The following is a 25,380-nucleotide window of genomic DNA, read 5'->3' as shown; positions in this document are numbered from 1 at the left end:
ACCAAACACAGAGCATTGTCTGTCTTCTTTCCATAGTGATTTGGCCTTGAAATCGATGTTGATGATTCGCCTGTAATTACCCATGATCTTTTACGCTTAGGATTTTCAAAATATATCCATTTTTCATCGCCTGTCACAATTCAATGGAGAAATGACTTTCTTTTGTACCTGGCGAGCAGCATTTCTCAAGTGGTTTTTCGGTTTTCTTTCATTCAGTTCATGCGAAACCCATTTTCCCATCTTCTGGATCCTTCCCATGGCTTTCAAATGTATGGAGACAGCTTCTCGTATTACATTTAATTGATTTGCAAGTTGTTGTTGCATTTGAGCATCATCCTCATCCAACAATACTTGCAATTTGCTGTCTTCAAACTTTTTCTGTGGTCTTACATTCTTCGTTTCTCACGTCAAAATCGCCACTTTTGAATTTTTTTTTTCTTAAAGCACTGTGATTTACCAAGAGCATGCTCACTGCAAGCTTCAACAAGCAATCGATGTGATTCTGCAGCAGTTTTCTTTAAATGGTAACAGAAAATGAATGGTGTATGCAGGTCGTAATTTGTATATACAAAACTTGACATGTTCAACGCTAATTAAAACTATGCTGTTGTATGAAACTTGTATTGTTGTGAGTTGAAAATCTTTGTCAGTTGTCAAAGAAAGAAAATGGCGCCAATGATGCGGTTTGATGATGGTAACTACATTGACAGCTAAGGCCATCTATGGGGAAATTCCAGCTTCATATTTACACACCTCGTATATAAACAGAACTTTATACTCAAAAGTATATTCTATTTAATGTTATTTTTCAACAACTCAAATCATATTTTTTTTAATTCCAATGTGAACGAAGTTAAGTTTTATTGCCATTAAGTTACCTTGTTTTTCAATTTTGGGTTGTTTTTCCAGCAATACTCAACCAATTTTCCCATATAAGTACATTACATACAATTTTAATTATTTGAACATTTTTTAAATATTTAAGGGGCTAACTTTTGTGTTTTAGAGAAAAGTATTGTTTTATAACAATGAAACAAACTGTAAGATAGCTTATTGAAAAATGAATTTTTGACTACATTTTTTTAATTTATTTTTTCCTTAAAAACTAATTTTACACCACAATTTGGGTTAATAATAAGTATTTAGATAATAAGTGTTTCAAATACACCACTAAAACTACTTATTTTGTTGTATTTCATAAAGATGAGGTAAAAATTTGATGTTTTAATGCAAAGCACGCATAAAATTCAGTCCTTGTAATTCAACACAAGATGCTGGATAGACTGTTTTTGCTGGAAGTAGTTCATACTTCTACCAACAGAATGTACTTATTGTTTAACTTGATTAAACTGTATTTTTTGGCCAGGAAGATTTACAAAAACATTGATGTATGAGACAAACGGCAGGTAGCAAGAAAACAGTATGGGTCATATATGCCCTGTAACGCAGGGAAGCGACACAAGCTATTTAGGCCTCCGCCATGAACATGTTAAATAACAAGTTTAAGAACTGAAATCAGTCCTGCGCAGTAATGTAGCAGAATTTTTTCCCTTTGTGGGTGAGTAACGCTTCCTCATTATCATCACCCAGATCCGAAGAATTTAATATCTGAATACAAAGACATTTTCACTATATTTTTAATTAATTCTAATAGTTTTACAATAAAACAGTATTTTTTTAATTTATTATCTATCATGTTCTACATCAGTGCTGGGTACAAGATTAGATTCAAGAGTACAGATTTATTGGGTGGTATAAATATAAATTTATAATGAGTTAATTGTCTCTTTATTCTAATTTCAATCATTATTTTAGTTAGATCTACATACCCTAAATTGTAGTTATTATTTTGGAAAATAATTAATAAATGCCTGCTCTTTCAATGAGTTTAGTCTTACTTTTCAAGGACAGATGTCATTTCTGTCATAAAAAGGAATTAGATAGCTGGAAAACTTACTTATCAACAATGATGCAGAAATTTCATCATTATTGAATAATGACTGGGAACAACTAGATTTAAGTAATTTTATTTATGAGCACCTTTTATTCATTTATTTCAACAAAACTATTTACCCCAGCTAATTTTAATTTAGTTTCTGTAGTTAAAAAAAAAGGAAACAATAATTAACATATCATTTAAAATGGAAGTTTTATTTTTGATCTTACAAAAAAAAAATTAACTCTTCCACGCTTAATCCTTTTTTTATATCTTTCAACACTTTTGGGATATTGATTTTCTTTATAAACTATTTTGTAAGGTGACAACCAAACTATTGTAGATACAGATTTTTTTATTATTAAAGATAATACTGTTGAAGGAATCTTTTATTTTTGGATCTAATCTGTTCCTAATAAATGAAAAACTAAAACAAATATATAATGAAATTAAACTACAACTATTGTTTATTCTTATATTTGTATCTTTGTACTGTTTATTCTTATATTTCAAAAATTACTGTTTTTCTTATTCTATTTTTTTAATGAAGTTATTATTTCCTGCTGATTACAGGTAAAATTTTTCTTTAAATGTATTTTCACTTTTAGTTTTAATGCTGCCTAAATTTTGTATTATTGATAGATACTCATTTTGTTTCTTAATATAAACATATTATTTGTATTTGAGCAGTTAAACCAGTAGTAAACTCTTTAATTAATTAATAAAATATATTAATGAGGAAACTATGCACTTACTTAAATGAACTGATATGCATCCTAGTCCAGTCAAATTGCACAATGTAAAACCTTCTGAAAGGAAATAATGATGTAAATGATTTTAAATTTCAGTTTTAAATAAATTATAACTACTTCTGCTTATTCTTTGATCAGTTGTATTTAATTATATTTGAGATCAATATAATTAACCAGCAGACAAAAAAATATTAACTGTTATATGGACAGTCTAAACAGCAAGTTCAGTTATGTTTTAATTTTTATAGTCTTTAATGCTGTTTAAAAATTACAGTATTACAAAATTTAGACTTTAATTTGTTTTACTATCTTTATTAAAAATCAGATTACTAATTTCCATAAAATGCAGCAAATACAAATTTTGATATTTTATTTAACCATTTCTGCAATTTATTCCTAAAAAATTATACAAAAAACTGAGTTTTTTTCTTCAATAGTTCCTAGAAAATATTAGTCAAAATTATATAATACAATCTCTTACCAAATTAGTGAAGATTTTGTTTAATTTTAAATAAACAGAGTATACCATAATCTAACCTTGTATGAGCTAAACCAACAAACAAAAACCTTATTATATCTACAAATGATTATGAATAGATATTAACCCCACAATTATTAATGCAATAAAAATAAAAAAATTCATTAACTATTACCTGAAAGAAGGGTAATTTTTCTAATATCCAAAGACTAGTGTACTCCAAAAATGAGATATTTGTTTAATAAATAACCTATTAAACTCTTTGTTTCTACTCTGAAAGTGAAAATAGATTCTTGCTGGATTTAATAAAATAAATATATCTACACAATTTTTCCCAAACTGAAAGTGAAAATTGTTTGACTCAAGAGTTGAACAAAATAAAATATCTTAAGAGGAAAATTTTAAATCATTACATTCCATGCATGCCATGGCTCTATAACAATGTAAATTTATAAACCCATTTGTTTCTCAAGGATCATGAGAAAACATATAATTTATTTCTTCCTCTTCTTTCATATAATTATATTTTATCTACTCTTTCTATTCATAAGCTAACTTGTTATAGTAAAGATAAACTACAATCTAGATTTTTTCAGTAATAAATATTCTTTTAATATCTTAAAAATCTAATTATTACATCATAAATTTTACATTAATAGTTACCTATTTCTTTATAGAAATTTGGGACACAACCACAAAGTTTCCTTGCAGTTTCCATTCTACATTGTGTCATGCATGCACTGTAAGAATATCTTGGATGTGTAAGAAGTTTTATTTCATCATGAAATATACAGCGTCTCTGTTTTGCACTTAATTGTCTGGCATCATCAGTTGTGTAAGTGTGCTTGGAAGAAAAAAATACTCTACATATTTGATGCATCCATACAAGTTGTGGATCCATGTCTAAATTAGGTGTCTCTTCCCAACTGTGAATGAAAATCTGCACAAAATGTAAAATAATTATAAAGAAATTATCAGCCTGATTAATTATTCAAAATAAATTTACTATTCTAATGTTTAAAGTTATTTTATTAAACAATCACTTTAATAAAGAATGTTGTATGCTAAAACTTACACAGAACAGAGTTCAACAGAACAATTATTTAAGGCAGACCAACAAAACTGTAGAGAACAAATAAATGAGAATTTCTTCATCACATAAGATATATCTTGTGCAATGTAAAAGTGATATATTTCACACACACACACACACACATGCTTGCGCTATGACAATATTATAAAAATTAATAATGAATCATCTTAACATAAAAATTTTAAGGCAGATATTCTTCCCTTGATTACATTATTATTTATTAAATGTATAAAATAACAAGTATTAAAAGAACAATTACTTCTGAAAAAATTACCTTATTGTAGATCATTATTATTATTGTCAGTAAAATAAATATAGAATCAAACAATTAAGACAAAATAGTGTTTATAGTCCTTCCTTCATTTTTCAAACAGGGGAGTTGCCATTTTCACTTGTACAATGGTTCTCATTCAAATATATTACACACAAAATCACAAGAAAAAACCAGTTTCATTGTAGAAGTGTTAGTGAATCTCCTTATGACAAAAACATTTTGAAATTCAAAAAAGTGAATAATATAAACCCCTGAAAAACACAATGTAAAGGTATCCCTCAAAAACAATTGTTTGTCCCGAATCTGAAAAAAATTGATATTTTTAAAATTATAAAGGCTCACTCGCCACGGGGTTGTTTCAATTACAAAATAATAAATAGCAAAATACTGTTACATGAAACAGATGTTACTGTTAACGATTGAGTAGCTAGCTTGTTTTTTTTCATGTTTTTTCTAAATTGTTATTTGTTATATTTTGAAACAGCCCTGTGACGAATCTTTATAATTTTAAAAATATCAATTTCGTTTTTGAAGGATACCTTTACACGAATTGTTTTTTGGGGGTTTGTATTCACAGTTTTTTTAAATTTATAATGTTTTTGTCATAAGGAGATTCACTAACACTTTTACAATGAAATTGGTTTTTTTTGGTGGTTGTATGTCAGTCAATTATTTTGGTTATATCACTTTTGTCATGAGGTATAAGATGACATATTTAAATAACAAATGGACCATTTTACTTTAGATTGCAGTTGTTGATTTTCCTGGCAAAAACATTTATATATTGGGTAATTATTTATTAGTTTTTATTAATAATAAAAAATATCATACATGTGTTACTTTCATTTAACTGGTTCATCTTATCATAATAATACATAAAAAATAGAATGATATTTATTATTATTTTATTTAATAATTCTTATTTAATTAATAATATATATATATATATATATATATATATATATATATATACAATTTAGTAAAATAAATTCTTTTTTTGTCCATATCTTCCAGTGAACCAATTAATACCAAAAGTATAAACAAAATTCAGCACAACCCACCAAATTACATAATCAATAAATTAATAAGAGCTCTTACCTTATTTTATTATTTTTCTTTTCTTTTTCCTTTTTTATAAATCAATAGCCCTTTCGAGAAATTTCCTCATCAGTTGTATAAAATTGAAATTTGATTACGCATTAAAAACATTAATAAAATATTTAACATAATATTATCTGCACATTACATAATTTATGTAGTCAGATAATTAATTAAATCTTAAAATATTAAATTTTTTTATTTATTTTTTATTTTTTTACAAAAGTGCTGCTATCTATAGCAGCTTTGATAAGAGTATCATTATCAAGTTCTATTTACAGATTGATTAAGTTGAACTTCTGTTTATATATATTTATATATATATGATAATTTTCTAAATTGTTCAATTTAGAAATTTAAAAAAATAATCATATATATATAAATGTAGACAGAAATTCAGCTTAATCAATCTGCAAACAGAATTTGATAATGTTACTCTTATCAAAGCTGCTATAGATAGCAGCATTTTCATTAAAATTAAGTAAAGGTTATATTATATTATTAGTTCAGTACTTTATTTAGTATCTTGCCACAAATGTTTAAAAAAAATGTTAATGTTTTAAAATTAAAAATTTAATTAATTAACAGATTACATACATTGTGTCATGCGTGAATAATATTATATTAAATATTTTATTAATGTGAATAAAAATATATAAATTATAACTAAATATATAAATAACTTCTGAAAGCACTAGAACAAAATAATTATTAATTACATTGGTTGGTAAGCAAAATTATAATTTATATATTTTTATATACCAATGGACCATGTTAAATAAAATTATTTTAATGTGTAATCAAATTCAAATTTGAATCGACTGATGAGGAAATTTTTCGAAAGCACTATTAATTTATAAAAAAGGAAAAAGAAACAGAAAAATAATAAAATAAGATAAGAGCTCTCATTGATTCTGTACTTTGGTGGATTGTGCTGAATTTTGTTTATACTTTTGATATATATATATATATATTTAATTTTACATTAATTTTTAATTAATATAAAATGTATTAATTTTTTAATTCATGTTCTATTATATTTGTATGAATAATTTATTAAAAATGTTTTCATAATAATGATCTTTTGAAACATTCTGGTATTTTCTGAACTCTGAGAGCTTGCACCATCTGATGGAGTATAAACAGAAAAATGGAGGTTTCAGTTTTTCTTGATGAGGAAAGAGTAAAACAGGTGAGTTTAGCCTGCAACATCTGACTAAGTATAGATGAAACATTTTTTATAAAGCCGAAGTAAGTTGGCTTATTGTCGGAGAAGAATAAAAATGGTAAATTCATTTTGGATGAAGAGAATGTTAAAAACATGTAAAATGTGTCACTTAATGAATATTTAATAGTGAAAGTAGCTTTTATATAAAGAAAAATGTTAATTTTTTAGTGTATGTTTTTTGGTGAACGAAAAGTCATGACCTTTCAGAAGAAGCTTTATTGTGAATAACACCCACTTGTCTTTTCTTGTGTTTTTTCACTTTTATTTATTTTTTTTGGGGAGATTCACTCCACTCCCAGATGGGGTCTTGATATAAATATGCATGTAAATTACAAGATCTGTTGGGTTAATAAGTAGTCAGCACTGAAATAAAAACAACAAAACCAATTAAATATGAATTTAAATGAATAATTTATTAAAAAGTCTTTTCGTTATAACCTTTTGACACATATTTTCTGAACTCTGATAGCTTGCACATCTGATGAAGTACAAATAGAAAAATTGATACCTCCATCAATAATACCATTTTCTTACTGTTAATAATGGAAAAAAAAGTATATTATACTTTTATAATACACATTTTTTTACTTCAGGTTATTAAAACCACTAAATAATGTAATTTATTTATAATGTAATTTAGTGGTTTTACTATAATTTTAATCACAAAAAACCACACCTAAAGAAAAAACATATCTTGGGTAATTAGCATATCTGAATATAGTGACCTATATTCTATATATCTATATATCTGAATATAGATTAAAAATTTATTTAAATCAAGATTGGCCAAAGATCAAACAAAATTTACTTTCTGTAGACCTGTGTGGTGCAGTTAAGATAAATAATTCATAAATTATGAATTTTTCTGAGGATTTGGTTACCTAACTTCCAGGATAACCAAATTGGTGTAACTAATTGGTTAGTATCACTGCCAACAATCACCTTCTATGACAACTGCTTAATGACAATAAAGAATGCGCATTCAAAACCAATTAAAGGCATTCTGTAGTAACTTGGCAAGAAATCAAACATTATCACCAACCAAATTCTAACTGGATTTACTGATGTGAGATAATTATAAATTTAAAAAAAACACGTGTAAATCCCAACATCACTATTAGCACTTCAAAAACAACATCCGACTTGTTTACAATGAAGAAAAACAAATTAATACTGTGGCCTTTATACAAATCTATATCAGGTTTCCATTTCTGTTGCTACTTTAGCTATATAATTAATTAATTACTGTAATTTTAAATTAAAAACAAACAATTTAAATAAATTAATAGAAAATAATTAAAATACAGTTTAATATAAAATTTCTATAACTTGGCATCATTTTTAATTAATAAAAACACTGTTATAGCATTAATTTTATGTTGATGAACACAAATTTTGCTCCGGTGAACATTTTCAGTGTTATATTATATTGAGGATTTCCGTTTAAATGTAATGGGGTAGATGAAATGAAGTGGGAGGGAAGATATGGTTGGAAGAAGAAGGAGAGAGTTTTTTAATCTAGTAATTCTGAAGTGGAGTTAAAAGGAATTCTGAAAGGAGTTAGAGGAATTGATATCATTAGATGGCAGATGAGTCTTTTTTTATACTTTAGATTGTTGTAATGTAATGAGTGTTTGTCCTTGCAGTCTATGTAAGAAGTTTAGAATTCATGACTTGTTATTAGATGTTCTGCAGTATTTGATCTTAAATTGTGGTAAATGAATATCTTTTGTGTATTTTTGCAGTATGACCTCCCTACCTACCTGCTTTTCTAATATAAAGGTTAGTTTAGGTGAGGGCAAGTTATTTATTTATTTATGGCGGTATATAGCCGGTAGGTGGGGAGGCCTATTTGAGTTTAAAGACACTCCCCTGGGTGGTGTAATACCAACAAGTCTGTCTGGCCCAGGGGCGCTGAAAAAGAAAAGAAAAAAACCTATTTATTTATTCTCTAAGCAAAACACACATCCAATCACAGTCACTTGATAAATGAATTTAGTAGCAAATGAGAAGTACTAACTCTAACTGGTATTCAAACTCAGAACATTTATAACAAATTATCTTATAAACTCTAGGAATGTTTTGTACGTTTGAATGAAATGTTTTTTGCCATATGTAAGTGTATTAGCTATATATTTTTTTAACTTTATTGTGGGTTTTAAATTAAATTTTATGGATTCCATTAATTAAACATTTTTAAGTTGTAGTCTAAGTGTAGAGATTACAATTAACAATTACCTTTACATGATTGTCATTTTTAGTTCTCAAGCTGAAGACTAATGACCAAGTTGAATCAGTTTCATATATGTACTGAACCTTAGGCTTAGTATCTGATCTGAAAAAAGGCAAAGAAAATTATAAAATTTTGTTAAATTTTTAAAACGGGCATTCAATAAATGGTACTTCTGCCATTAGACTTCAAATCTATATTAAATTACCATAAAAGAATACAAATTTTATTTTTTTTTTTGTCTTCAGTCATTTGACTGGTTTGATGGAGCTCTCCAAGATTCCCTATCTAGTGCTAGTCATTTCATTTCAGTATACCCTCTACATCCTACATCCCTAACAATTTGTTTTACATATTCCAAACGTGGCCTGCCTACACAATTTTTTCCTTCTACCTGTCCTTCCAATATTAAAGCGACTATTCCAGGATGCCTTAGTATGTGGCCCATAAGTCTGTCTCTTCTTTTAACTATATTTTTCCAAATGCTTCTTTCTTCATCTATTTGTCGCAATACCTCTTCATTTGTCACTTTATCCACCCATCTGATTTTTAACATTCTCCTACAGCACCACATTTCAAAAGCTTCTAATCTTTTCTTCTCAGATACTCCGATTGTCCAAGTTTCACTTCCATATAAAGCGACACTCCAAACATATACTTTCAAAAATCTTTTCCTGACATTTAAATTCATTTTTGATGTAAACAAATTATATTTCTTACTGAATGCTCGTTTAGCTTGTGCTATTCGGCATTTTATATTGCTCCTGCTTCGTCCATCTTTAGTAATTCTATTCCCAAATAACAAAATTCTTCTACCTCCATAATCTTTTCTCCTCCTATATTCACATTCAGTGGTCCATCTTTGTTATTTCTACTACATTTCATTACTTTTGTTTTCTTCTTGTTTATTTTCATGCGATAGCTCTTGCATAGGCCTTCATCTATGCCGTTCATTGTTTCTTCTAAATCCTTTTTATTCTCGGCTAGAATTACTATATTATCAGCAAATCGTAGCATCTTTATCATTTCACCTTGTACTGTTACTCCGAATCAAAATTGTTCTTTAACATCATTAACTGCTAGATCCATGTAAAGATTAAAAAGTAACGGAGATAGGGAACATCCTTGTCGTACTCCCTTTCTTATTACGGCTTCTTTCTTATGTTCTTCAATTGTTACTGTTGCTGTTTGGTTCCTGTACATGTTAGCAATTGTTCTTCTATCTCTGTATTTGAACCCTAATTTTTTTTTAAATGCTGAACATTTTATTCTAGACTACGTTATCGAATGCCTTTTCTAGGTCTATAAATGCCAAGTATGTTGGTTTGTTTTTCTTTAATCTTTCTTCTACTATTAATCTGAGGCCTAAAATTGCTTCCCTTGTCCCTATACTTTTCCTGAAACCAAATTGGTCTTCTCCTAACACTTCTTCCACTCTCTCAATTCTTCTGTATAGAATTCTAGTTAAGATTTTTTATGCATGACTAGTTAAACTAATTGTTCTGTATTCTTCACATTTATCTGCCCCTGCTTTCTTTAGTATCATGACTATAACACTTTTTTTGAAGTCTGACGGAAATTCCCCTTTTTCATAAATATTACACACCAGTTTGTATAATCTATCAATCGCTTCCTCACCTGTACTGCGCAGTAATTCTACAGGTATTCCGTCTATTCCAGGAGCCTTTCTGCCATTTAAATCTTTTAATGCTCTCTTAAATTCAGATCTCAGTATTGTTTCTCCCATTTCATCCTCCTCAACTTCCTCTATAACACCATTTTCTAATTCATTTCCTCCGTATAACTCTTCAATATATTCCACCCATCTATCGACCTTACCTTTCGTATTATATATTGGTGTACCATCTTTGTTTAACACATTATTAGATTTTAATTTATGTACCCCAAAATTTTCCTTAACTTTCCTGTATGCTTCGTCTATTTTACCAATGTTCATTTCTCTTTCCACTTCTGAACACTTTTCTTTAATCCACTCTTCTTTCGCCAGTTTGCACTTCCTGTTTATAGCATTTCTTAATTTCCGATAGTTCCTTTTACTTTCTTCATCACTAGCATTCTTATATTTTCTACGTTCATCCATCAGCTGCAATATATCGTCTGAAACCCAAGGTTTTCTACCAGTTCTCTTTATTCCGCCTAAGTTTGGTTCTGCTGATTTAATAATTTCCTTTTTAACATTCTCCCATTCTTCTTCTACATTTTCTACCTTATCTTTTTTACTCAGACCTCTTGCGATGTCCTCCTCAAAAATCTTCTTTACCTCCTCTTCCTCAAGCTTCTCTAAATTCCACCGATTCATCTGACACCTTTTCTTCAGGTTTTTAAACCCCAATCTACATTTCATTATCACCAAATTATGGTCGCTATCAATGTCTGCTCCAGGGTAAGTTTTGCAGTCAACGAGTTGATTTCTAAATCTTTGCTTAACCATGATATAATCTATCTGATACCTTGCAGTATCGCCTGGCTTTTTCCAAGTGTATATTCTTCTATTATGATTTTTAAATTGGATGTTGGCAATTACTAAATTATACTTCGTGCAAAACTCTATAAGTCGGTCCCCTCTTTCATTCCTTTTGCCCAGCCCGTATTCACCCACTATATTTCCTTCCTTGCCTTTTCCAATGCTTGCATTCCAATCTCCAACTATTATTAAATTTTCATCTCCTTTTACGTGTTTAATTGCTTCATCAATCTCTTCGTATACACACTCTACCTCATCATCATAATGGGCCCTTGTAGGCATATAGACGTTAACAATCGTTGTCGGTTTAGGTTTTGATTTTATCCTTATTAAGATTCTGATTATATTTTCAATGTTAATAATGCTTAACTATTAATTAATACTGATCATCATAGTCAAAGATCCCATTTTATTTAAGCAGGAATATTGTAAATGAATACTGTTTGTTTTACTTATATGATTTTTCTATAGAAAAACAAACAGCAATTTTATTGTATTAAAAGTTGTTCTTTTCTGCATTATTTAGTAAGAGTTCCAATTTACTTGAAAAAAAGACCTGTATGAATTATAATATAAATTATTTTAAGCTTGAAAGTTTTTTCAGTGATAAATGGATTTATTATGATGGTGGTATTGGATATAATCTCATAATTTTAATTAACAACAGGATAGAAAAAAAGGTATGTATAAGAAAAAAATTTATATTAAAACTGTTGGCAATCAGTGCAGTAACTAACTGGTCCACTATCAAGTACAAGATCTATAATATGTTCTTTGCTTATAGGATACATTAAAAAGAAATTAAATGACAAATAAAATTCTGTTTTAAACTCTAATTTTCTACATTGTTTATTAAAAATATATGGAACACCGAAATTGCACTAACAATCAGTAAAAAAATGAGTTACTTTTTATGAAAGATGGGTCAGAATTCGGAGGGGTTTTTCAATAAACTGAAACTTTCAGCACAGTTACACAGAAAAAAAACAAGCTTTAATGTGGGGTAAAATTCAATATTTTCCATCAAGTGATTCAAAAGATGTAATTATTCAATGGCAAGTTTTTTCTTTTATGAAAAATATTATAGATCTTCCTATTTTCATGATTAATTTTATGCTTAATAAATTGAAGCTGTAATCCCTTTAAAATTTGTTACCAATTTTGAAACTCCACCTGGATAACTGATCATAACAATCTTGCCAGTCAGTGAATTAAAACATGTATAAAATAACTTGTAACACTAAAGAACTATGTATAACAGCAAAGATTACACAATGATATATATTCTAAAATTTTCTTGGTATTTCTTATTTTTGCTTGATTATCGTAATTGATGTGAGTGTTTTCTGCCTTTCTTAGCACTATCACTCTAACATTTATAGTTGACACTTTTCAGAGTACCTCCATCTCAAAACTGCTTTTAACAATGAGACTTCCTGATCAAACATATATGAGAGGTTTGTCCCAAAAGTAAGTGTACTGATTTTTTATTTAATTATCTATTGGAGATTTACTTGAAATTATAAGTTATCTCCTTTAAAGTGTGACCCTTGGAAAGTTACAAAGCAGTTCCAGTGTTTCTTCCACTGTTCATAGCAGTACTGGAAGTCATTTTCCTTAAGTGTGTGTAGATCATCAGTTACAGTTTTTTTAGTGTTTTCCATTGTCCCAAAATGATGACCTTTCAACTTAGGCAAGAGGTAGAAATTGCACGGAGCTAGATCTAGGCGGTAGAAGTAGGGGAATATTTTTATTTGCCATAAATTCTTGAACTAAAAGTGAAGTGTGAGCTGGCATGTTATCGTGATGCAACACCCAATCATGTGCAATGTTCATTTGGAATCGCTAGATCTGTTTTCAAAGTCTTTCTAAGACATCTTCGTAAAAATTGCTATTAACTAACTGTCTATCCTGGAGGTAGAAATTCTTTGTGCACAATGCCACAGCTGGTGAAAAAAACAATGATCATTGTTTTCACCTTGCCTCGGCTCATGCATGCTTTCTTCGGACGAGGAGAACTTTTTGTGTGCCGTTCTGAACTTTGTTGTTTGGTCTTGGGATTGCATTCAAACACCCACGATCCATCACCTGTTAGTACTTTATCCAAAAAATTTGGCTCTATTTTGTCAGTAAATCCTGACAAATTTCCACCCGCTTTGCTTTTTGCTCCACAGACTAGTTTTTTGGTACTAGTTTTGAACAAATTTTTTGCATGTTTAAAGAATCTGTTAAAATTCTATGAACATTTTTATTCAATCCCGTTTTTTTTGCAATTATCCTGATACTCAATCAGCAGTCTTTTGCCATCACAGCTCGCACCACTTTCACATTTTTATCATTTGTTGATGAGGTTGGTCTTCCAGAACGAGGTCATCTTCAACATTTTCTCAGCCCTCTTTGAAAGTTTTGTGCCACTTAAAAACCACAGTTCTTGAGTGCCATCTCCATAAGCTTTTGTTAAAGAATCAAATGTTTCTGTGGCAGACTTGTTGAGTTTCACACGAAATTTGATAGTGCAACATGTTAAATATTTTCCTCTGTCACAAACGTAACAAGGTTATAAAACACAACCATACACAAACAGCAGTAGCATGCAACTGACTCAACCGATCCAGTTGAAACAAGAATGCACATGCAACCAAGGTCATTATGTACACACTGTTAGACATCAAGGATGCTTTACATTACCTGTTCGTCCGTAGGAAAATCAGTATACTTACTTTTGGGACAAACCTCATATTCTAATTGTTATTTCTTACAACTACCTATTTAATCAAATCAACCTAACTTACTACCTGCAAATCCATAGTTTAATAATGATTATTTTCTTGCATTGTATACATATAAGACAGCAGCAATATTGATGTAATATCTCAGTATGTGTATAATTGCATTTTTATATATTATGTAAAGTACATATAATAATAATAATAATCTTTATTCCACAAAATAAACAGATTACGAACATATTATTTACAGTTATAAATTCGTAATACATAAGCTTAGTAGACATACAACCAAACAATATAAAATTAAAATAATATAAAAGTAAACAATTATTACATAATCTTGTGGAAATAGGAACCCCCTACAGTAATAACTGTATTGGAGGTTACCATCCATTACTTTTCAATAAGAAAAATAATAAACTAGCCATTTATTGAATAATGGTCAAGTGTGGATTTCCAGGTGGATATAAAAAATAATTACATGATACAAACAAGTCTTGCAGTACTAAAATTTCAACTAGTGACAAGATTATATATACACACATACAGATTAAATAAATCAGAACCATAAACACAATATAAGAATATAGTGATAAAATTGAAAATGAAACTAATCCTAGATAAAAAATTGAAAGAAAAATTTTAGAGTCATCGATTCCACCCACAATTACAGGGCAATCAGTTAAAAAAAAACTCTCTATATCTTCAATTGACAACAACCAATCATAAATTGATAGTGAAAACCTTTTAGAGTCTTCTATGGATTTAAATTCCCTTGGTAAGTGATTAAATATTTTTGAACCTAAGTATGAATAAAAACGTTTAAATAATTCAATTCTTGTCCTAGGAGGAACTACTCTAACCGCTTGCCGCAAAGGCCTCGTAACCAAAGTACCAAAGATCCCATCCTGTTTACAGCCTTCATAATATGTCATTAGTATTCTATAGAAATACGTGACACAGTGGCAAGATCTTATGGCCTCTGAATAATGGGAAGGATTCATGTCATCTACTTTTACCCAATATTATACACACTTCATACTTCTGAGCAATATATACAGATCTAAAACCACTAGTAAGCTCCACCCCATAATTTAACGTTGACTCTACAAAAGCATAATACAGCTATTTCAGAACTCTAACAGGGCAATATTTTTTTAAATAATAGAATTTATTTATACAAACACGTAATTGCTTTTTGAGATTAGTAATATGAACATTCCAGGTTAGTCTCCTGTCCAAAGCAATTCCAAGTATTTCACAGATGAAGCATGTGAAATACTCACATGAGCAACCAGTATTCACCTTACATCCCAACAAGTGATATTTAATACATCCAACATTTTCTGCCATACTTTGCAAATTTATGTTCATGTAATTTGTCTTATTTACATTTAATGATATTCCATTCATCACAAGCCACCATCTTATGATCCTCAGGTCAACCTCCATGTCATTTTTAATTCCAGACTGAGAGGGTGATACAAAACAAAGTGCTTCATCTGCAAAGGTGGTCATGTGCCCTCGAAAAGAGCCTCGACACAAATCATTAATATATACAAGAAACAGCACCAGTCCAAGTACAGATGCTGGGGAACTCCATAAATTACTTTGCCCCCCTTACTAAATACATTATTGACTAACTTGTTGGCTGTTCATTGGACTCTCCAGTGGGTGGGTCAATCATGCTACTAGAGGAATTTGAATGGTAATCAGTTTTTACTCATTCTCCAGATATGGCCAAACCATCACAGTCTTTGTTTTTGAATATATTCCTCGATTGTTGACTGTTGTTTGCAGCGATGGCTGATATCCTCATTTCGGATGTGATCATGAAGTGAGACTCTGATGACCTGGCATAGGCATCGCATTTGGAACACTTCAAGTTTACTCAGGTCTGTCTTAGTGTCCACGTTTTTGCTCCATACAATAAAATTGACAGGATCAGGGTTTGGAAAAGATGAACTTCGGTCTTCAGTGAGATATTGCTTTGTTTCCACAAGCACCACTTCAGGGAAGCAAATGCTGTGGTTACTTCACCAATTCAACTGTGGATTTCTGCCATAGCTACTACTTTCTTTTCTGGGATCAGTGAGCCCAAATATTTGAATTCTTGTACTTGTTCAAGTTGCACACCATCCAGTTGGACGATAGCATGTGAGCGGTCTGTTGTTAGTACATGTGTCTTATCTGAATTTATTTTTAGGTCATAAGATTCAGCAGTGCGGGAGATATCATAGAGAATATCAGTGGCCTCAGCATCACTGTCGGTGAACACACCACTGTCATCAGCAATCATCAGGTCAGTCAGAAGGCTATCCTCTCCAAACTGAATTTCTCTTCTGCCCTGGAAAACTTGTTGCATTATGGAGTCAACTACGATGTTAAAGAGGAATGGGGAGGTAAAATCTCCCTGGCGAACTTCTGTCCAGATAGAAAACATCTCAGATAGCTCATTTTAAATGTGTATCTGGCTCGATGAGCTATTGTAGTTCTCCTGGAGAAACTTGATAACTTTTGGAGGGATGAACTCTGTCTCCAATGCCTTCCAAGGTGCTGGTCAGTAAATGCAGTCAAAGGCAGATTCAAAGTCGATGAAGACGATAACTGCTCATTTTCCACATCGAATTCTTTCTTCCATTAGTTGGTGAATGGCAAATATTTGGTCACATCATCCTCGCATACAGTAGTCACTTCTAGTACCTGATCTAATGATTTTATCTTTCGTAAATGTAGAATATTTTATTATTTAAGACAAAATAAATTTATTTTTCTTATAAGTGAAAAGTTTTCCCAATAACTATCTGTATCTTCTAACAATCAATTTTTAAATTACAACTCTTAAATTTCCTGCTAATGTCCACTTTTATCGATAAAAATATTATTTCCCCAATTATTCTTACACATAAAATTATCGTACAATATATATATATATATTAGCAGGAAGAAGGAGGTTTAAATAATAATTGAACTTACTGAGAAAACAACACATTTGTACACAGATAGTTCCATAATGGTACTATGTTTTCCACTATGGAACTCCCTATTTTTGTATTCATACATAAAGCAACTAGAAATTAACTCTTCATATAATTTAATGACGTATGCTAACAGCAATTCAAATTATTTAATGGTCCAAAACTTTGTAAAGCAGCTCAAAGTTACACCACTGAAATCAAAATAAAATTTTGAGCCGATAATTATATTGGAGAATCTTCTTCCATCAACCTGACATGCTGCTACAGTACACTTATTTCTATAGTGCTGCTGATAAGAATATTAATAATAAGTTTATTGTCGTTCATTTGGTGTTGTTAAAAATTTAAAAGAATGCCTTAGAAGTTATTATTTTTGTACGTTGCAACTATTCAGAAACTACCAGATATCCCTAAAAAAAAATACACTCTTACAGAATTAATAACTATATAACTCTATTCATTTTGTTCAGATGTAATTGATTAAAATAATGGCTGAATTAAGACTAAATTTTGGTGAAAGGAAATTTATCTTTAAGTCTTATTGGAAGAAAGAGAACATAGTTACAGTAAAAGAAAGTTTAGAAGACAGTTTCAATAAATGACCATTGCTCATAACTGGGATAAGATTCAAACACAAGGAACCATTCACAATATTCATAAGAAACATTCTGAAAAACTACAGATATCCACCAGCCTATAAGAGAAAGAAAGTCATCGAAATTTACAAACAATCTCCTAGAAAATCTGTTCAATCTGCAGCTAATGAGACAGTATTTTCAAAACTGAGCATCCATTGTATATTGAAGTGTGTCAAGTGGAAAAGTTTTATTCCCACATTAGTTCACATTCTCAATAGAGATGAGCCTGACTGGAGAATTCAATTTTGGGAATGGTACCATGCAAAATATGGAAGAAAATCAATTTCCAAACAAAATTGTTTGAAATGATGAGGCCACACTTAAATTAAATGGCTCAATTAATCATCATAACTGCATAATCCTCATTTAACAGAACACATGTGAACTTACTAGGTGTTACTATGCATGATGGTTTAACAGTGTTTGGATTAATTGGATCTTTTTTCTTTGAGAATACTGTGACTGGTGAAGTTTATCAGAACTCGCTACAGGAATCTATTGTGCCCCATGTATTGAAAAGATCTTTGGGAATGAAGAATGGTACTTCCAATAGGAACTATCATTCTCCATATTTCCATCACGTGTAGTGTTTCTCCCACACTCGCCGGATCTCAATCTGATGGATTACTTTTTGTGAGGATACCTCAAACATAATTTTTATAGCACAAGACTAGCTATAATTGTTGTTGAGGGCAGCCATTGAAAGAGAATACATCCAGATAGCAATTGATATGCCTAATGAAGGTTGCAATTCTATTAATAGGCGTTATCAGCAGTGCCTGGACAATAATGCCCCACAATCCAGCACTTCCAATAACTGACAAGCTTCTCCATTTCTATTAATTAATTTGAGTTATGAAACTTTGCTGTATGATAATAACTAATCAAAGTGTCTATATATTTTATTGGGGCATCCGATAGATTTCAGTATTTTCATTAATTTGATTTAAATAAAACGATACTAATTTCCAGATATCGAATATAATAGTTAGGTATGACATTTGTTGGTAACTAGTTTTGATCTTATCTGTCCAAGTTTACCAGTCCTCTGGTCTACACCATTTCATAGTTAGACAAACTAAAGTCCTCTGCAACAGTATACTGCAGTAATAGCAAACAAACCTTTCGACTACATTATTTATTCATTTTGTTGATAAAGTAATTTAGTTGATACATAAATACCAGTACAAAATTAGGCAGTGTAAATGTTAGCAGTACAACAGTTTTAAGCACTAAGCTAGTTGTAAGTTTGTACAGATTAAGCATTTTTTTTAATTCATAATTTATCAACTACAATGAAATATATACAATAAGAGCAAATGGAACTTGTCATGACAGTAAAAAATTAAAAATGTTTTAATTTTATGATAATTAAACTTTTTTAAAAATGTTCATAAATTGAACATTATTTTTTTAAACCTTAATAAAGCAAGTTGCCCATTATCATGTACTATATTATTTTTAAATTTTCATTTATATACATACGCTTCCAACTGAGCTTGCTGAGAATTAAATGAATAGCAAAAACCATTCTCGGTCCTTATTGGCAGAAAAGCATCGCAACAGCTAAATTCCATATCCTTCCACTCACAATCATATGCTAGATCATCACAGCTAATTCTAACCTTAAAACATTAAATACAACTGATACAGGGAAATAAAACTTCACAAATATAATTTTTAAGATCAATTATACTTAGATGCCACAATTAAAAATCCTGAAAATAATACTGGCATTCTCAAGTACAGCCAATGTCCCACCAAGTTTATGATGGTGTTAAAGGAATATTACATACATTAAATAATAAATGAATCAATAAACCCAAAGTGAATAAAAAATCCATATGAACTAGGATGGCTGACAATGGTCATTGACCATCACACACTGAAGGCAATCATCACATCCTTTAATATGATAAAAAAAAGAAAAAAAAACAATAAAAAATTAATCTAAAAATATATGAATAGGATAGCACATTTGTAGGAAAAATTCTTCTGTGAAATTTTTTTCACAGAAATAAAGAAAAATAATTTTGTTTGTTTTGATAAATGTTAATTACCAAGCAAATTTTTTTCATTTTTTTCTATAAATTATAATGCCCATAAAGAATAGTGAAGGAAAAATACTACGTGCCAAAAGAATTGTTTAACAAGTCAAAAACAGTGACTTATTTTTTTACAGTTAAAAAACATTTCTTAAAAATTATTTTGAATATCTCATAAACTTTGGTAAATTATTGTATTCTGATATGAAAATCATGATCCTCTCATTCTGTTAACTCAATTTAAAAAAAAAATATTCATCTTCATATGTACATTAGAAGCCAAGAAATCACTAGTTTTCCAGTGTGATTTGATTTTGAACACAAGGAACTCCCTGTGTTTCTCAACAGGAGAAAAGTAACTACTTTTCTCCTGTTGAGGCCAGATGCCGTCAGAGCTCTACCCACTTTGATCACTAACAATTTTGCCTTCTCTCAGACAGATTCTTTATTATTTTTCTTATCAAGTTCTGGTGCAATGGAATTCAAAGAAAATTATTCAAAGTATCAGTTAATAAAGTAAGCTTTCACATGTCACAGTTTTTTTTTTTTTTATTCCACACCTTTTATTGTTTATCCATAAACAAGCATCACTTTGATGTATTATATTATAACTCTGTACTTAATAAACAAATGTTTATACATCAAAGCTTAAAATGACCATTAACTTGTATATTTTCATTATGCTCCTTAAGGTTTGATGAAAATTTTGGAATGCCATCAAAAATCTATTTATTTGAAAGGTGAAAGAAAAATTGCTCAATTTTGAAAACAATTTGAAGGGTTGTTAAAAATGAAAAAATGACCAATAAAACTATGGCTTTTGGAACACAATGATTATAATTTATGTTCAATATCAGTAAACAAAGTGTGTTTGAACTGATATTAAACATTAAATTATAACACCTCAAATTAATTATCATTTTTAGGCTTTTTTTAATGATCCTTCCCATAACCAATATCAATATATACAACAATTTTTGTTTTCAAACTAATTTTTGTAGGAAATTTCATAATAAATGAATTTTGTTGTTAAAGTATGCTGATAAATCCAATATTTTTCAAATTATTTCAGAAAAATGCATGTTTTGCCTTCTTTTTCTGTTATTTTTTCATAAATTTTTTGATCTAACAATTCCAGATTTTTCCAGTTCTGTTTGTAAAAGTATTCTCCAGTGTATAAAAAATAAATCTACTTCTTTATACCTCTTCACATCCATCTCAATTCATAATTTTGGACTATTATTGAAAAACCAATTTTTTTAGATGTGATTAATTTGAGAAATACAAAAAGTTATTTGTAAAACACAGACATAAAATTTTCTGTGACAAATACATATACAAATACACAAATAGATATAAACTGAATCTGAAATTCTCACCTCTGACAAAATTTGTTTAAAATTGTCTTGAGGCAAAGATTTATCACCAACAAACTTGTCAATATTTTGAAAATTATTATAAGAGAGAAGAACTATCTGTGCAATATATTCTTTATAATAGTTCATCTTCTCTTCAGGTAAATCTTCTCCCCATTGCCTACAAAAAATATTCATAAAGTCATCTTATGAACAACATTGATGTTATAAACAAACCACATATTCTTTTTTTTACTCACAGCAATTATAATTATCAGTTTATTTGACTAAAGGAAACGTAACTAACTATCACTATATTTTGGGTTCTCTATATTACTTTTGGTTCTAACTAGGCATTGAGTTAACAACTGGTAGATTCATCAATATCTGTAATACTGACATGATATATATATATATATCTTTGATCATGAAATGGATTAGCAAACCAAATTGATCTATCTAACGCACGATTATGTGATGATCTGAATAAACAATCTATGTAAATGAATTTGAAGATTAATAACTCATTTCATAATAACACAAAAATTGTGCTTAATTTTTTTTAAATGAGTGATTTTAATTTCATTAATGAATGTCATCAAAACATTGAAGGTTTTTTTTTTACATTTGTATAGAGGTTCAGGATGAAGTGCAAGAGCTATAGTGGATAAATTATACAGAATCTATCTTATTTAAACATTTTTAATGTTTAACAAAACTAAAGCATTATACAATATCATAATAAACAGATTTATTTCTTAATACTGGTCATCTTCTCACCAAGTAATCTTCATTACATTTTTCATTTATTTCTAATTAGATTAACATAAAATCTGAAGAAATTTTTCAAATTATTAAAAATATCTCTTCTAAAAAATGAACAAATGGATAGAAAAATAATTTTCAGCACTCTTTCAATATTTATTTTTCATATTATAAAACTTAAAAAAAGCTTTTGAAATCATGCAATAATGTTCAGAAATTTAAATATATCTTTAATATTAATACAGATTACAAAAATTCAGGAAATCGTTACGTATTTAAAACTGATTTCTGAGAGGTATGATACCTTTTGAACCTAAATCCTTACAAATTACAAATAAAATCTAATTTTAAGGTTTAACCCAAGAATTGAATTTTCCATATACTATATCAAATACAACTAATAAAGTTTAATAATAAAGTTCATAAACCATTCATATATGCTTTATGTGACATTACACAGAAATGGTTATACATAAGTATAATGCTTCGAGAGTATCATCATACAGTCTCTCAGCTGTTTTATTACTGACTGCAGTGGTTCTTTTCTTGGTAGCTTCTATTAAGACTACTTCACACACACTTCCTCTCTTTTTCTGTTTAGCTTCCAGAACACTATACGGTATTGAGGATGATATGTTTGAATGTAAATTAAGTAGTCTTGTACAGTCTCAGATCGACCATTCCTGAGATATGTGGTTAATTGAAACCCAACCACCAAAGAACACTGGTATCCACGATCTAGTATCTGTATAAAAGTAATTGTCTTTACTAGGATTTGAACCTTAGAAATATCGACTTTGAAATCAGCTGACTTTTTGATGATGAGTAACCACTGACCAGCCTGGTGGGCAATCACACATCTATCCAGAGATTACTATGATGAGTGAACTGCATGTTGAAATAAGTGTGTAGCTTATTCAAGATTTCTTTAAAGAACAAAATTATATCAGCACCAAAGTATTTTGCAATTTTTATCACTGCAAGTTCAAATCCTTTATTGTTAGACCTAATAAATACTTACAGATTACTAATTTTAGTATGATGACTGTATTTATACTAACTTTCTAACATATTCATCAAGTTGAGTTTCATTGACAGAATTACTAGGACAGAGAGTAATAGCAGGAAAAGGTACATCCCAATTATGAAAATCTGTATCAAGTCCAGTTATGGTAGGATTACTCTGAAATTTTTCCCAAAGTGAAAATATTATCATTAGAGCTGTTACAGTTCCCAAAGTAGTTAATGTAAACCACATAAACCTGAAATGAAAGTAACTGCTGTAATTTTTTAAAAATAAAGCAATATCCTTGTTCAATATGTATTTCAAAAAATAAATGTATTCATATGTACATATACTCAGTTCCTAAATCTATTCACTGTAAATAATAAGTATAACTTGATATACCTAGCAAACCATAATTTCTGGTATACAGAATGTCTTGCATTCTGAAAAGACCCCTTGATAAAATCATGTATAAATATAACTGCTTCACTTACAGAAATTATTATATTTGTTATTGAGGCAGGTAAAACCAGTAGTCTCAATAAGAAACATAATTACTTGCAAAATACTATAGAACATATATTTAAAACTAAGCACAAAATAATTTATGATTTAAGATATATATTATTTATTTTTATTGATTATACTGCTAATTTTGGTGCTCTTGTTTTGATCCAGTTGAATAAATAACTGCTTCAAAGCCGTGTAGTGTATCAAAATACTTCTTTTGATCTGTTCAGCTTCTTGGGCTAATGAGGGACTGAATTATGCCTACATTTTACAAAATTACTATAAAATAAGGCATCTCATGTTCTTAACTCAAGAGTAGAGTATATGTTGCTAAAACTAAAGATAATTTATTATCGAGTAATATTTAAATTTTACTTTTAATTAAAAATATATCTTCATTTAACAATAAATACTATATTAAAAATACCAACCTTTCATAAAATGGTCTCCCTGATTCTGCAATGTAACGTACTCCATGCAATGTACTCTTTTCAAAGAATTCTTTTGTTTGATGTTTCCAGCTAATTGGAAGAAGTTTCCATTTGCTACCATAAAATTCTTGACAAACTTTTTTATTACTCATTTTTTTAATTCGATTACAGAAATCTTGATTTATTTTTAACTTAAACTGCTAATTAACAATCCTTTCTGATATTTATATTTACTTTTATTTTATAAGAAATCAATAAACAACAAAACAAAATTTTTTTTCTTGTTGAGATACGGAGAACTAGTAAAATTTGTTACAAAAAAAAAATAATAAAAGAAAGATTATATCTTATATATATATATATATATATATATATATATATATATATATATATATATATATATATATATATATATATATATAATAATTCAATATTAAAGTAGCTTTATAAGTAGTTCAAACACAGCAGACATTCATTTTTGTTTTTCTAAACAAAAAAAAAGTAGAAATGTTTGACTTACTTAAGCCTACAATATCAACTGTCATAAATATAATTTGGTATTAAAAATATTTTCTGAAATGGCTGTCAACAGAAACTAGAAAAAAAATCATCAGTTGAACTGATTTTAGAGTAAGTTTTATCTTGCATGACTTTATAAAATTGCATGTCAGATGTTCATTAGATAAGCTCAAAACATACTCATTAAGATTACAGATAATTTAACAATAAAAAAAAATAAAGCAAAACATATTTGTAAAATCACAACTGATAGACATACATTATAATAAATCAATAACTGTTTGATTTTAAAAGATATCATTCCTTCTACATTCAAGGACTTATTAGAAGGTTCCATTATAAAATGATTTTTTCCCCTTTAATTAGTAAAAAAACCCATAACCAGAAAAACCAATTAAAACCTTTTGCCTGCATGTACTGATGCAACATGGTTAGCATGCTGGCTTGATCAGCTGGTTTCCAATTTGATTCCCAACAAGGCTCTAGCATGTTTTCTTCTATGCAAATATGACTTGCATATAAAAATATATTTTAATATACATTAAAAATAAACTGTAATCATGTGACAATCAGGACAGTCTTTGGCACCAACCACAAAAGTTCAGTAACTGATTTTAGCAAAAAACTACTGGTCAGTCAAACATGTAATAAATCACTGAAAAAAAATTACTGTTTTGATCAGACAGGTGACTGTGACCATGTATTCTTTTGAATGCTGCTTAACCAAATTGAAGGCAGAAAAGAAACAAAAAATGGGCTCGAAGTATATTTACATAGTATAAAACTAGAGTTATTGTTAAGTATAAGCTGATAAGACAAATAGTTGCTAT

General features: G+C 29.1%; 1 protein-coding gene across 1 annotated transcript in view; it reads right to left on the bottom strand.

Annotated features, from left to right (window-relative positions):
• The window catches only part of LOC142319944 (sodium channel protein Nach-like), a 42,270-nt gene extending 18,087 nt beyond the window's left edge, over nt 1-24,183 (bottom strand). Inside the window, exons 1-9 of the mRNA XM_075357620.1 lie at nt 24,032-24,183; nt 23,146-23,346; nt 21,344-21,500; nt 19,401-19,544; nt 16,195-16,204; nt 11,402-11,421; nt 9,098-9,175; nt 3,830-4,106; nt 2,688-2,745 (exon numbers count right to left, since the gene is read on the bottom strand). Coding sequence (XP_075213735.1) covers nt 2,688-2,745; nt 3,830-4,106; nt 9,098-9,175; nt 11,402-11,421; nt 16,195-16,204; nt 19,401-19,544; nt 21,344-21,500; nt 23,146-23,346; nt 24,032-24,183 — 1,097 coding nt within the window. The remainder of the gene's footprint in view (nt 1-2,687; nt 2,746-3,829; nt 4,107-9,097; nt 9,176-11,401; nt 11,422-16,194; nt 16,205-19,400; nt 19,545-21,343; nt 21,501-23,145; nt 23,347-24,031) is intronic.
• Nucleotides 24,184-25,380: the final 1,197 nt, after the last annotated feature.

The sequence above is a fragment of the Lycorma delicatula genome, chromosome 2, assembly GCF_047948215.1.
Source record: "Lycorma delicatula isolate Av1 chromosome 2, ASM4794821v1, whole genome shotgun sequence".
Lineage (NCBI taxonomy): Eukaryota > Metazoa > Arthropoda > Insecta > Hemiptera > Fulgoridae > Lycorma > Lycorma delicatula.
Note: the sequence above shows the minus strand (reverse complement) of the source record. Positions and strands in the feature narration are given on the sequence as shown.